General features: G+C 39.3%; 1 protein-coding gene across 2 annotated transcripts in view; it reads left to right on the top strand.

Annotated features, from left to right (window-relative positions):
• Positions 1-14,647, top strand: part of LOC126199715 (m7GpppN-mRNA hydrolase) — a 66,374-nt gene that overhangs the window by 37,667 nt on the left and 14,060 nt on the right. For both annotated transcript variants that reach the window (XM_049936643.1, XM_049936644.1), the window contains exon 5: positions 3,842-3,974. In XM_049936643.1, coding sequence (XP_049792600.1) covers positions 3,842-3,974 — 133 coding nt within the window. The remainder of the gene's footprint in view (positions 1-3,841; positions 3,975-14,647) is intronic.

The raw sequence follows: 14,647 nt of genomic DNA, 5'->3' as shown, positions 1-14,647 counted from the left end.
ATTTTTATCAGCTTTTTTAAATAGATATACTTTGCGGTTCTTTTTGATGGTTGTAGGTGTTACGGTATTCAGCCTAGCAGCAACTGCCTTGTGGTTGCTAATCCCTGTATTCGTCACAACACTCACTATTTGTCCAGAATTAGTTGTTGCTGAAAGGTCAAGTATGCTTTCGCAACCATTTACGCTTCGAGTGGGTTCATGAACTAATTGTTCAAAATAATTTTCTGAGAAAGCATTCAGTACAATTTCGGATGATGTTTTATGCCTGCCACCGGCTTTAAACGTATAATTTTTCCAGCATATCGAGGGTAGATTGAAGTCACCACCGACTATAATTGTATGAGCGGGGTACTTATTTGAAATTATGGATGAGTTGGACATTTAATTTCGGAACAAGCCAAACTTCTAGGCGTAAAACATGATGCAATTATGAAACAAAATTGATTCACAATTGAGAGGCTTATTGATGTCGCTTATTTCGTGAGCAAGCAAGAGCTCGCATTAAGAGGAAATTTTGAAAATGAAAGTTCTGACAACAAAGGTAATTACCTTGAATTATTGGAACTTTTGTCTAGGCAGGAACTGTTTATTCGTTATCACTTGCTGAGCGCATCCAGGTTCAAGGGAACATCAGACACAATTCAAAAATAATTAATAGAGTTGGTCACCAGTGTCATTAATGATTGCATTAAAGAAGAGTTACAGTCATTTGAATTTGTTGTAATGCTAGCAAATAAAACCCTGGATGTTTTGTGTAAGTCACAAGTCACAAATGAGTGTTATTCTCATGTTTTGTACACAGGACAGTCCCACAGGAAGATTTATTGGTGTTCACAATGTTTCTGATGACAAAACTGCTCAGGGTTTTTTAGAAATTATACCCAGTGCACTTGATGCTCGCGGAGTTACTGACAAAATAATGAGCCAAACATGTGGTGGAGCCTCAGTAATGGCAGCTAAACATGGAGGTGTTCAAAACTTGCTTAAACAAAAATGTCTGTGAGCTATATTTTTGCACTGTTATGCTCATATACTTAATGTAGTGCTGTTACGTTGTTCTAAAAATATGATAGCAGTCGGGCTTTTCTTTTACCAGTCTTGTGGCATTTCATTCATTTTTAGCACTTCCTCAAAGAGGACACAACTCTTAGAAAATAGAGGTTTCACATTGCCTCAAACATGTACTACATGCTGGAATTTCAATTCATGAACTGTTAAGATAATATATCTCATATGTTGAAAGATATTTCCCAAAATATCACCATAGATAATGAAGATTGGGATGCAGAGTCACACAACAATGCTTCTGGCTTCCTCAGCATTCTTAATAAAACTCAATTCGTTTTCGTGCTTTGCAGTTACAAAGATATATTTGTATATGCTGACCATCTGTAAGCACTTCTTCAGCACAAAATTTCAAGAAGCCATAAGTTTGTTAAAGGATACACACTGAAAAGTATTAAAAATTGCCTTAGAAAAATTGATGCACAGATGTCCTGTATAAGAAGATGTAAGGTAAGCCTACCCACAATTAATTCAATAGCTTTGCCACTGCTTGAAACACAGCCTGCTTGTTATGTACACTGGTGGAAAGGAGATGCTTAAGAAGAGTATGGAATTGGGTTTGCCAACAGTGAGAGAGGAACATCAATAGAACTACAAGGAGAGGACTGACAACATAAGAGGAGGTGAAAGTTGGAAAACCATCTACCCTGTTGAACATTCACATGATAGTTATGATGACACGATTTCTGACTTCAAGAATTAAATGTGGTTTGAAGGCTCCATATGCTGCTGTCAGAGATTGTAAAAATTGTCTCACAGAAGCAAAGAGGGCCTGGGTATTTTCCTTGGGAATCCCCTTCTGTGAAGTTAGTGTACATCTTTTGCAAAGCATCAGTAGCAGCTGTTGGAGTACATGTGTAGATGTTGAATTACCTGAAAACTTGAAATTCAGCTACTCAACAAGGCTGGACTGTAATTCACCTTCCTAATGCACTCTGATGCATTTGTAGTTTTCTGACAAATGAAGACAATGCACTGGATGGATTCACCTGTGCAGCCTGCAGCAGATAGCATTGTGCTGTAATTTTTGACGAATCACACCCATTGCATGGTTCAAACATTGAAGCTATTCTGTGAACAAATCTTGAAACATTCATCTTTGTCCATCATCTCGGAACTTCTGTAGCATCTGATAAAGTCCCACTTGTGGCCATAGCCAGAGTTCACATTGTCTTAGCGGTGGGTGGTGTTCAAGTTGAATCACACATACTGCTCTGTAGACTTCCTTTGAAATGTTTGTTGGGAGATCTGGATATTTCCTGTGCACTGTTCCACATATGCTGTTAAGCTAAATCAGGGTCACCAGCCTTGCATAGACCTGCGAGACAGGTTAAAATAGTCACTTCCTTTATACATTTACTCTGTGACCTGTAGCCATCTGACTACTTTCAAAACCTTCCCAAATCTGACCACTGGATTGGACCACAAACACTGTAGTCAGTCTTTGCACAATCACCAACCAGTTTCCTTTGTAAACCACACAGGATCACAATTTAAAGTTAGAGGATAAGTACATACTCGAGAACTCTGTGGGTCAAATTTCTATTGAAACGAAACAAAGTTGATTCTCTTCTGATATCCCTTGCCAAGTCCACTTCCTTTGTTAGACTATACCATCAGCTAACCACCTGCCCTACGCTCTTTTAGGTGGGCTCTTCCTAAACAGTGTGTGTATGCTTGTTAAATAGCTACACCCACCTCAAAAACAGGTACAAGGCAAAGGGTTTCCGACGCACATGGAAAGGAACACACTTCTGAATACTTTATCAACTTTCCACACATAGAGAACAACCTTACTGATCCGTGACAATTAAATTACAAAATATACCTCCACACCTCCTCTGCCTCAAAGAGTTCAAACTCGCTTCCTGCACCTTACCAGGGCTGCCGACTGTCTCCTTGGTTTTGAGAGCAGCTCACATCTCCACATTTTATTCACATGCATACGTTTTGGTCAGTATACCTCCAGAGCAGAAAGCAGGTGCTGTGATTGGTTATTTACTGCTAATGCTCATAGAATTAAGGTAAAGTTGTGCTGCCCTCCGACACCAACAGGAGTTTGTTCCTCAGAAGGGTACTATGGGATGCCAGCCATTCTGTGGGACACACACTCTTCTTTGAAGACCAACCATTCAGGCTAGGCCACCACACATTAGCAACATTAGGGTAACCTAGCCCCCTACCTTACAGCTGGAGAACAGCTACAGTCCCATGGACAGTGGCAAACTGGATTAATCACTGTTGCAGCAGCATGCCCTATTTTACAACACACTAACTCAGCTTTGCTTAACACTGACCAATCCACTTGCACAAGAGTGCACTGCTACATGTTTACACTCTCTCTCTACAGTCCTAATCAATAAATGTTGATAGAATGTTCAACATGTTCTCAGTATTTGAGTTCATTCAGGACACTGTCTTTGGTTGATAAATTTTCCACAAACATTAGTGCATAATCTTATATGAGGGACAACCATACCCACAAGTAGACTTCTTGAATAATAACTGCTTGTTTGTTCTTGTGAACAATTTATTCATTGACTGGTTTTGTGGCCTAGAAGCCATATCTTCAAGCTAGAGCATGAATCCAGAATGGACAACAGTAACCTAATGATGTGACATCTGGGCTATGAAACTGGCTGTTAAATAAATTACTTACAAGAGCTGCCAAGCAGTTATTGATAATGATTAGTGCATAAGAAAGACCAGCATTCAAAAATAGAGCAAATAAAACATAAGTTCTTGCTTCTTTTTCACAAACATTTCAACATTTCAGGCAGACATACATGATATCCAGATGATTCGCCAACAGAAAAGCACTGCGGGTCCCCGTTCTCCATCGCACATTGTGCAGAAGAATGATAATGTGAGAGGGCGGAAAGCTCCATTCAAAAGACAACTTTTTGTTGGTAAGTTATCTCGAGGGAGATAAATTTGAATTTGTTCTGCATTATATTCTTTAAGTGTCTCAAATAAGATGCATGTTGCTATTCTTGTCCTGGAATGGTTATTTGTGTACCTTCCAGTTATGAAGAAAAGAAATTAAACCATGTTGTCTCTCTGCTCTGTTCCTGATTAATGTGAACAAGATCTACATCTATACCGTACAAACCTCTGTGAGGAGCTTGGGAGAAGTTATATTCCACTGTTCCAGTTATTAGGGTTTCTTTCTGTTCCATTCACATATGGAGCATGGTAAGAATGATTGTTAGAAGGCCTCTGTCTTATCCTCATGATACCTGTGTGAGCAATATGTACGGTGTTGTAGTATATCCCTAGAGTAATCATTTAAAGCCAGTTCTTGAAACTTTGTTAACAATCTTTTTCAGGATAGTCTATGTCTGGCTTCAAGAGTCTGTCATTTCAGTTCCTTCAGTATCTCTGTGATGCTTTCAAATCAATTAAACAAAACTGTGACCATTTTACTGCTATTCTTTGTATATGTTCAATATCCACTGTTAGTCCTATCTGATACAGGTCCCACACACTTGAACAATATTCTAAAATGGCTCGCATGTGTGATTTGTAAGCAATTGCTTTTGTAGACTGATTGCACTTCCCCAGTATTCTACCAATAAAAAAGTTTACCACCTGTTTAACCCATGATTGAAGCTATGTGATCATTCCATTTCATATCTCTAAAAAGTGTTACTCCCAGGTACTTGCATGAGTAGGTCAATTCCAACAGTGACTCATTGATATTATAGCCATAGGATACTACATTTTTTTCATTTTGTACAGGGCAGAATTTTACATTTATAAACATTTAGAGCAAGTTGTCCATCTCTGCACCCTGTTGAATTCTTATCAGGATCTGCCTGAATAATTATGCAGCCTCTCTCAGATAGTACATCATATCAGATAACTGCATAATCTGCAAAAAGTCTGAGTTTACTATTAATGTTGTCTGCTAGGCCATTAATGTATAACATGAACAGTAAGGGTCCCAACACACGTCTCTGGGGCGCACCCAAAGTTACTTCTACATCTGATGATGACTCTCCATCCAAGATAACATGCTGTGTCCTCCCAACCAAAAACTACTGAATCCAGTCACAAATTTCACGCGACACCCCATATGAGTGTACTTTTGACAATAGGTGTGGGTGCAGTACTGAGTCAAATGCTTTTCAGAAATCAAGATACACTGTTTCTAGCTGGTTGTCTTAATCCAAAGCTTTCAGAATGTCATGTGAGAAATATGGGACTTGGGGTTCACACGTTCAATTTTTTCAAAAAGCATGCTGGTTGGCATTGAGGAGGTCATTTTGTTCAAGATACCTCTTTGTGTTTGCACTCAGAATATGTTCTAAGATTCCACAACAAATCGATGTCAAGGATATTGGACTGTAGTTTTGTGGATCACTTCTACTACCCTTCTTGTAGACTTGTGCCTTTTTCCAAGAACTGGGCACCATTTTTTGTTCAATGGATCTATGATAGATTATTGTGAGAAGAGGGGCTGGCCCATCTGCAAATTCAGTATAGAGGCAGTATAGGATGAAGAAAAGATGAACAATTCTGTAATGTAGGTGTATGTTAAGTATAACTTGTAGTTCATTGTTTCTGTGTACACTGGATGACAAAAACTGGATGTATTAAAGCATGGTAGCTCGGTGATATGGCCGAGTAAAATCTCAAAATTCCAGCTGCATGAAGTTCTTACACATCCACAAGCTTCTGGGCGTGTGCTCCTCAGCCATTGTCAAGTGGTAACTGACTACTGTGTGGTTGCTGCCCACTTCCTTATATAGCTGTAGTGCTGGCTGTGGTGTCACATATGCTCAGTCCATTGCCCCATGTTTCTGTCTTACATCAACCATATTCACTGTATCCATTCGATGACTGGGTACAACATACTGCTCAGCTACACACTGCTGCTGTTATGGATAGTGGTATGCAGTACCCCAGATCTCTAGCAATACCTAATAATCTTTTATATATATTTTCATTAAGACATGCTGTTGGTTGGCTGGTTGTTTGGGGAAGGAGACCAGACAGTGTGGTCATCGGTCTCATCGGATTAGGAAAGGATGGGGAAGGAAGTCGGCCGTGCCCTTTCAGAGGAACCATCCCGGCATTTGCCTGGAGTGATTTAGGGAAATCATGGAAAACCTAAATCAGGATGGCCGGACGGGATTGAACCGTCGTCCTCCCGAATGCAGACATGCTGTTGATAGCTTAAACTCTAACTTGCTTATCTAGTTGATTTCATGTTCTGTTGGTCATTTGCACTATTTCTATCATAATGATGTGGGCAGAGATAGTTGATGAGTAAATATATATAAACATTTTTGTGTCTTTATGGTTGTATGTTGGTTGTTCACAGTCTACTAATGACCAGAATGGCTTAAATATTAAACTTAGTAGTAATGATGAAAAATTAGTCTTTGAAACAACTTATGCTATTAAAATTAATAAGTTGGAAGGGGGGATCTTTTGTGCTGTGCTACATGCACTGTTAGTTTTTAACTAAGAAGTTTTCTGCGGGCTAGAAGGATTTGTTGCAAAGAAACTATTTCAGTTCAACTTCAGAATTTGCTTCATTACCTGTGAGACATCCACAAGTTTGTTTGCAGAGAACCACTTTCTAAGTTCACAAATTGAGGGGGCAATAAGAACTTAAAGAAATTAACATTATTTTGATGATTATAAATTCCATTTGCAATCTAGGTACAGTGTACAGGCAATATAATGTATATGGATTTAGAGTTCATTACAAACATTTATTTAGGTAAATATACTCCATTCGTTATCAGTAATACTTTGAATAAGAGATCTTTAAAAATGTATCTGTGCATCAGGATACTACTTACCAATATTTGATCCTTATATACAGGCTTGTGAATGCGAGAGACGGTTATTTGCACCTCTGATATTGAAAAACTAGTTAACACTACATAATGTTGGCAAGACATCAGGACCTGGGGGAATTCCAGTTATATTTTATGTGAATATGGGGCAAAATTAGCTACTTTCATGCCTCATTTTTATTGAGAATCCCTTGTATGGTGAATAGTTTCATGTGCCTGGAAAACAGGGCCTGTCACTCACATTACAATTACAGTCCAACAGTGCTGACTTTTGTCTGTTTCAGGCTCATTCAGCATATTCTGAGCTCAAATGTTATGATGTTCCTGGAGGAAAACAAGCCTTTCCCAAAGAATCAATACAGATAAAGGAAAAACCACTTGTGTGAATCGCAGCTTGGTTCATTCATACGGATCTTGCACACAGTAGATGTATGTGAACAGGTAGAATCAGTCTCCCTTTGACACTATACCACAGGGTTGTACAGACTTGCTAGTAGCATGGGCCATGAATCCCATGCTGGACTATATAAGTGCTGCAAGTTCAAAAGTAACTTGGCATGAGACAACTTATTGTTCCGAATTGGGATTCCCTTGCCCCAGTGCTAGCTAGACTGGGCACAAAAGAATTCAATTCCACAATGTCCCACTCTCACCTTTATGTGAGGAAATGAAAGATGCGTGGTGGTGGTGGTGGTGGTGGTGGTGGTGGTGGTGGTGATTCAAGAATAAACAGTGAAGGTTGGGCCGCCACCAGATCAATGGCAGGACACATGTGGCCCACGGATCATGTTCTATGCATCCCTGCTGCACCGTATAGTCAATTACTAACCAGGAGTGATCATATGAATTACCTTCTCAAACATGTGATTTGCTTGCGGAATATTTGTCTAGTAGAACTCAGTAAATTATTCTAGATAGGGACATGCTGCACAAGGGACAAAAGTTACAAGTGTGTACACCAAGGACAGACTTCTAACAGTCTTGATATAAATAAATTTTTTTTATTTTATTTTATATACGAGAACATATCATTGGGCAATCATAAGAAATTGCAAAAAGACCTGTACAGAATATCCATTTGGTGCAGTGAATGTCTGCTCTCTTTAAATGTGAATAACTGTAAGAGAATACCTATAACAAATGGTAAGAACCTGGTAGCATGGGATTAAAAATTTAGTGGTAAATATCTTGAGCACATCATATAGTATTAGTACTTAGGGGTAACACTAGGAAGCAGAATGAATTGGGTCAGTCACATAAACTCAGTATCAGTGAAAACAAATGGAAAACTTAATTAGTTGGTAGAGAGCTGAGAAAGTGCAGTGCGCCTATAACAGAAATTGCATACAAGACAGTAGTGTAACCAATTCTTGAACCTTACTCGAATGTTAGGAGTCCTTCTCAGGTAGGCATGACAACAGACACCAAACAAATCACTAGACATACTGTTGGTATTGTGATAGGTCGGTACAGTAAATTTAGAAAACTGTGTGACCATTGTGGTACGTCCATCATAAATTTCATGTAGGGTTCATGAGAATAAGATGGAAAAATTAGGATAAGTGCATAGGCATGTGGACAGGCATTTTTCCCTCACTCAGTACGCAAACGGAATGAGGAAGAAAATTTTATAATATTGGTACAATATACCCTCCACTATGCACTGTACAGTGGCTTGTGAAGTATAAATGTAGATAAATGTAATTACCAATGTTAAACATCTTTTTCCATACAAGAACAGCTGTCATTATACTTTAGAATTGCAAATTACACTCAGATGGCTGGTTTTGAAACAATATATTTTATCAATTTGGAAATCAGTTTAGATTAACTTTTCTTCATTTTCCGTAGTAGGAACAAATATATTAAATTACAATAACCTACAAAGTGAAACATACTATTGTACATTAGTAATAGCTTATTGCTAAGGATCTACACACATTAAATAAACATATTAGCATCTAAGTTAAATCAACTTCCTGCTGTGTGATGGTTAAGCGTCAACCAGTAGCCATACAAATACAAAGGCAAGGAAGCAGAGTTTAGAGATGCAGGAATGATGGAGTTTGTGACAGTTGTGCAGAAGTGGAGTGTGTTTGCATTTATGCAGAGCCCAAGACACTTCAGGTAGGTCTTTGCTTTACCATTTGTCGGCTTTTTCATCTCGCAGAAAGACTAGCTGTGTAAGCCACTTCTCCTGGAAAGAGCCCCCAGGTTTCACAGCAATGTGTCTCCCACAGAAGTGTCACTCAGCACAAGGGTTCCAACTCTAGAATGATGTGCCCTATATTTGAATATGTATTTGCCAAGATCTAATGATGCTTCTTATGTTATCAATAACTCGTGTGTAAGTTTTGAAAAGAATAAAGTCCTACAAAAGTTAGCAGAATACACGAGATGGATAAAATAAACTGATTATACGACCATAGCAGCATGGGGGACATCAAACTGAGCAAAATTTTCCAAATAACCGTAGGTCAGACCACCTTTGTAGAGCTGTGGGATAAGGCCACAGTCAGTCAGTGATAAACGTGTGAAACTTGACCCAACTAATACTGGTTATGCCAAAGAGTGTAGATACTAATTACATTAGCTGAAGATTTTTGTTTCATATGCCAACTAGATCCGTAGGTGGTGAAGAAAGTGAAAGAATGTGTGATGAGGTAAAGGATATTACTTAAGTAGTAAAGAAAGATGAAAATTTAATTGCGATGGGTGACTTGGAATTTGATAGCACAAAAAGGAATAAAATGATAGATAATAGGTGAACACGGACCAGATGGAAAGGAGTGAAAGAGGAAGTCGTCTGATTGAATTTTGAGCAGAGCATAATTTAATCATTGTTAGCACTAGGTTTCAGAATCGTGAAAGAAGGTTGTGTATGTGGAAGAGATAGGAGACACTGGAAGGTTTCAGATTGATAATGTGATGGTAAGACAGAAATTTAAAAACAAGATTTTAAACTGTGAGACATTTCCAGGTGCAGATGTGGTCTTTGACCATAATTTATTGGTTATGAACTGCAGATGAAAACTAAAGGAATTGTAAAAGGTAGGAAATTAAGGTGGGACCTGGATAAATCGAAGGAACCAGAGCTTGATGAGATTGTCAGAGTTAGCTTTAATCAATGCTAGACTGAAATAGTGGAAAGGAATATGATAGTTGATGAAGGGATAGCTTTGACAGATGAAATAGTTAAGGCAGCAGAGGATCAAATACACTCATGTTAAAAACAACAACTTGAACAACTAGAGGTAGGATGTTCATATTCACAGGACATTTACATTAATATGTTCTGCAGAAATGATCAGCATTTCAGTCACCTCGGTTGAGCATGTATCTGTTGCCTAGCAGGCACAGGGTCCATCAAGGGCCCAGATAACTTGTTCCATGCATGACGTCATTGATGCATATAAGGCACAACTGGCATCGTATGGTATAGCCGCCCATGCTGCATTCACATGGTTCTGGAGTTCATCTGTGGTAAGTGGCATTGGGTCGCAGCAGTGCAGCCACCTTTTCACCATATTCCACACATTATCGATTGGTGACAGACAAGTCTGATGATCTAGCGGGCTAGGGCGAAAGGTTGACATCCTGTGACATCAAGAAGGAACGTGTTTGTGCAGCAACGTGTGGTCGTGCATTGCCCTGCTGAAAAATGGCGCCTGGGGTGCTGTGCAGAAACGGTATGGCTACAGGTTGCAGGATCTCATTCACATTTGTCAGACTCGTCACAGTGTCCTGGACACACACCAACTGGAATTTGTGGTTGTATCTGCTAGCACTCCACACCATAAGGCCTTGATTTGGCGCTATATGTCATAAGTAAATGCAGCCACTATGATTCCGCTCCCCATCTCTGCAGTGAACCAAAATGCGGCCATCATTTTCAAACAAACGGAACCTGGACTTGTCGGGCAACACTATGTGATGCCATTTCTGTCCTCAGTGACATTGTTCTATACACCATTGCTGTTTATCATGTTTCTGCACATTCATCAAAGATATGCAGAGAAATGTATGATGCACACATAACCCATGCAATAACAAACAGCAACAGATTGTCACTCTTGATAGTGTACGAAATGTTCCACTGTTGCAACAGAGCCGAGGAGGATGCAGAACTGTCCTGCATTGCCATTCGGATGAGGTGTCGATCCTCTTAGGGGGTTGTTCTGGGTGGTGCGTCTGACCCATCTTGTCATGTTCTATGGCCTTACGTGAACCATTCTGTACACACCCATTACACAGCCGAAACACTTCATCCCACACGAGCAGCAATTTCCCAGATGGATGCATCGCATTCTCTCATGCCAGTAATGCGCCCTCTTTTGTAGATGGTATTGCGGCACGATATTGATGTCAACCTCGAACCCACAGGCCGAGATAGTTCAGATGCTAATCATATGCGCAGAACATACTAATTTACACATCCTGTGAATATGAATGCTTTATCTCTTGTTGTTCAATGTGTTCTGTTTTTTCTGATCATGAGTGTAGGTAGAAAGAGAACGCCAAGTAGAAATCCTAGATAACGCAGGAGATATTAAATTTATCTGTTGAAGAAAAGACTATAAAAATGTTGCAGATGAAGCAGGTGGAAGGAAATACATAGATCTAAATTATGATATTGTCAGAAAGTATAAAATGCTAAGCAGGAACGGACGAAAGACAAATGCCTGGCTGCAGAAGAGACCTTTGCAGAAAAGAGAAGCAGCTATATGATTATCAAGATATAAGATGGCAACCCAGTACTAAGCAAAGAAGAAGGGAATGCTGAAAGATGGAAGGAATATAGAGAGATTCTATATAAGAACGAACAAGAGGACAACATTACGGAAAGAGAAGAGGTAGGTGAGTATGAGTTGGGAGACATGTTACTGTAAGAAGAATTTGACAGAGCACTGAAAGAGTTGAAACAAGGCACTTAGAGTAGACAACATTCCCTCAGAATTGTTGAGATCCTTAGGAGAACCAGCTATGACAATATCATTTCACCTGGTGTGCAAGATATATGAGACGGAGGAATTTACCTCAGCAGATGCTGACAAGTGTAAATACTACCAAACCATCAGTTTAATAAGTTATGGTTGCAAAATATTGACACATTCATTTTCTACACTAAAATGGAAAAAGCAGACTTGAGGAAGATCAGTATAGAATCCAGAGAAATATAGAACATAAGAGGCAATGTCAACTCTATGCCGTGTCTTAGAAAATAGGTTGAAGAAAGGCAGACATACATTAGAGAATTTGTAGAATTAGATAAAGCTTTTGACAGTGTTGACTGTGAAATCACTGTGAAATCTCTGTTCCCTTAAATAACATAACTTTTTTCAGCAGGAAAGGCAAGTTTAGAAATGAATAAGCCTGTTTATACTTGTCTTCAAATGAAGACAGCAGTAGATTGGGGTTGTTGTCTAGTAGAATTCAAAAGCTTCATTAGTTTAAATGATAAAATGGCTTCTATCCCCTTGGACAGTCTTAAGTTCCTGTTTGTTTATGCTTGGAGCTGACAGTTGTGGTATTGAGTACACACTGTACTGTGCACAGCATCTTGTGCAGTGGAGCACAGCAATCACAGCAGCAGCTTAGTTAAACAAAATCACTCTACTAGACACACCCAGACAAATTTCCACATACTCATTGCTGATTGGCAGTCATTTTGCAGCTGCAGATCCACAGTGGTGCATTTCCAGCCATTGGTTATTTGGAAAATTTTGCTCAATATATGTCCATTACACTGCTCTGACTTTATTATTGGAATGCTTTCCTCCATTCTGTACGTCATAGTGCTCTGATAGAGGGCAGTAGCAAGAACATACATTCAGGGTTTCCAGTGTCCTAGAAAATCGGGTAAACTCAGGAAATTTCATTGTTCTAGAGAACTCTGGGAGTTTCGGCATTTTGCTCAGCCCAAAAACCATGAAAAAGGCAGAGTACTCAATTTTCTTATGGGCAGAGGCATTTGCTTGCCTTCAGTTTGCCTCAGTGCAGCACGGTGCTCATCATTCATTTTCGGATCAGTGCTGTGTGACCACCCGCCACTGGTGGTTCTGCATCCGCACCCCCTTCCCCTTGCTTGGACCAAAGCAACGGCCAGCCAGCGTGGCCTGGCTGTAGCTGGCTGATCCCAGTGTAACTGTATGAAAGTTTACACACTTGTCGCTGCAATGTAGCCATGCTTTCCTGGTTTGTTGCTGTGCTGACGTTTTGTGCATTTGTGACTCAATGTGACCTGCAAGGTGCTGCTATAGGTTTAATTTACATCTGTTTAGATGTAAGTATTGCTTCATTTCCTGACACAAAGTGATGACAAAGATGTGTCCGTTTAGGGGCTTTGCGGCCTATTCATATCCATTTACTTTGAACAAAGGATACTAGGGTGTGATAGGTTTGCATACAGTATGTTGTTTTGGATATGTGCTGAAAAATTACTATTGTAGGTGCCTGCAGCTATTGATCTGATTGTTGCTGTATAATAACTATCATTATGGAACTTTAATGACAGATATAAAATAGTGACATTATAATACTAACAAGCAAGTATTGGGCTTTTGGTGTTCACTGGTTGGTTAAGTTACAGTTGAGCTAACACATTTCGTGGGAACGATGTAATGCAGGTGACCAGTGGGAACTGTAGGATTAGTTGGCTGGGGCAGAAGAGGCGACTCTTTGTGTCATTTCTCTGCTCATTGATTGAAGATTCCAAAGCTGCTATGGGTCTTCATTGCCATAAACTTACTTTCAATTACATGCATACAAGGAAATATTAATTGCCCTCTTCTCCACCTAGTCTTCAAGGGATGTAGGTGACTGGATGTTAAACAGTACAAAGTGCAATCTTTCCAGATTTTCTTATTACGCCCCTAATAATAACGAATTTTTTTCCTCTCTTAATTTTCATCTACATCTAGTCATTGTGTATATGTATTATATGCCCAAATCTTTCAAAATATTGTTCGGACCTTATTCCATGCAAAATTATTGTTAAGAGGAACATTTTCAATCTGCTCACTACAAGAGGGTGTTTAATTTTACTGGAAACTTGTTTAATTAAAAGTAATAAATAATTTATAATTATACTATAGGGTGATTTCATCTCAAATCATACATGTCATGTCAACTCATGGTCATGAATTTCTCTGGAAAAAAACATGTATTAAACCTCTATATAATAAGTGTTAAGGGGACCACAAGGTGGTTAAAGTCGAAAAAAAAAAATAGATTTTTGGTTTTCATCATATTTCTATAGATCAAGTTTTTATTTAAGTACTCTGAAAAGTATTTTGCTGAAAAAAAACTTTTTGGGCATTTAAAGAGCATTTTCCTATCACCTGTGCTTATGTGCCAAGCCCACTTTTCTGTCACTCACTTTTCTGCATATATTTTAGACCCTTATATCCCGTACATTGCAAGTTAGGGGGAAACATTCCACGTGGGAAAAATATATCTAAAAACAAAGATGATGTGACTTACCAAACGAAAGTGCTGGCAGGTTGATAGACACACAAACATACACACAAAATTCAAGCTTTCGCAACCAACGGTTGCTTCATCAGGAAAGAGGGAAAGACGAAAGGATGTGGGTTTTAAGGGAGAGGGCAAGGAGTCATTCCAATCCCGGGAGCGGAAAGACTTACCTTAGTGGGGGAAAAAGGACAGGTATACACTCGCGCACACACACACATATCCATCCGCACATGCACAGACACAGGCACACATATATATATAACTCCTTTGGTTCCATCAGATTCACCTGGTCC

The sequence above is a fragment of the Schistocerca nitens genome, chromosome 8 (genome assembly GCF_023898315.1).
Source record: "Schistocerca nitens isolate TAMUIC-IGC-003100 chromosome 8, iqSchNite1.1, whole genome shotgun sequence".
Taxonomy (NCBI): Eukaryota; Metazoa; Arthropoda; class Insecta; order Orthoptera; family Acrididae; genus Schistocerca; species Schistocerca nitens.
This window is presented reverse-complemented; position numbering and strand designations above follow the sequence as displayed.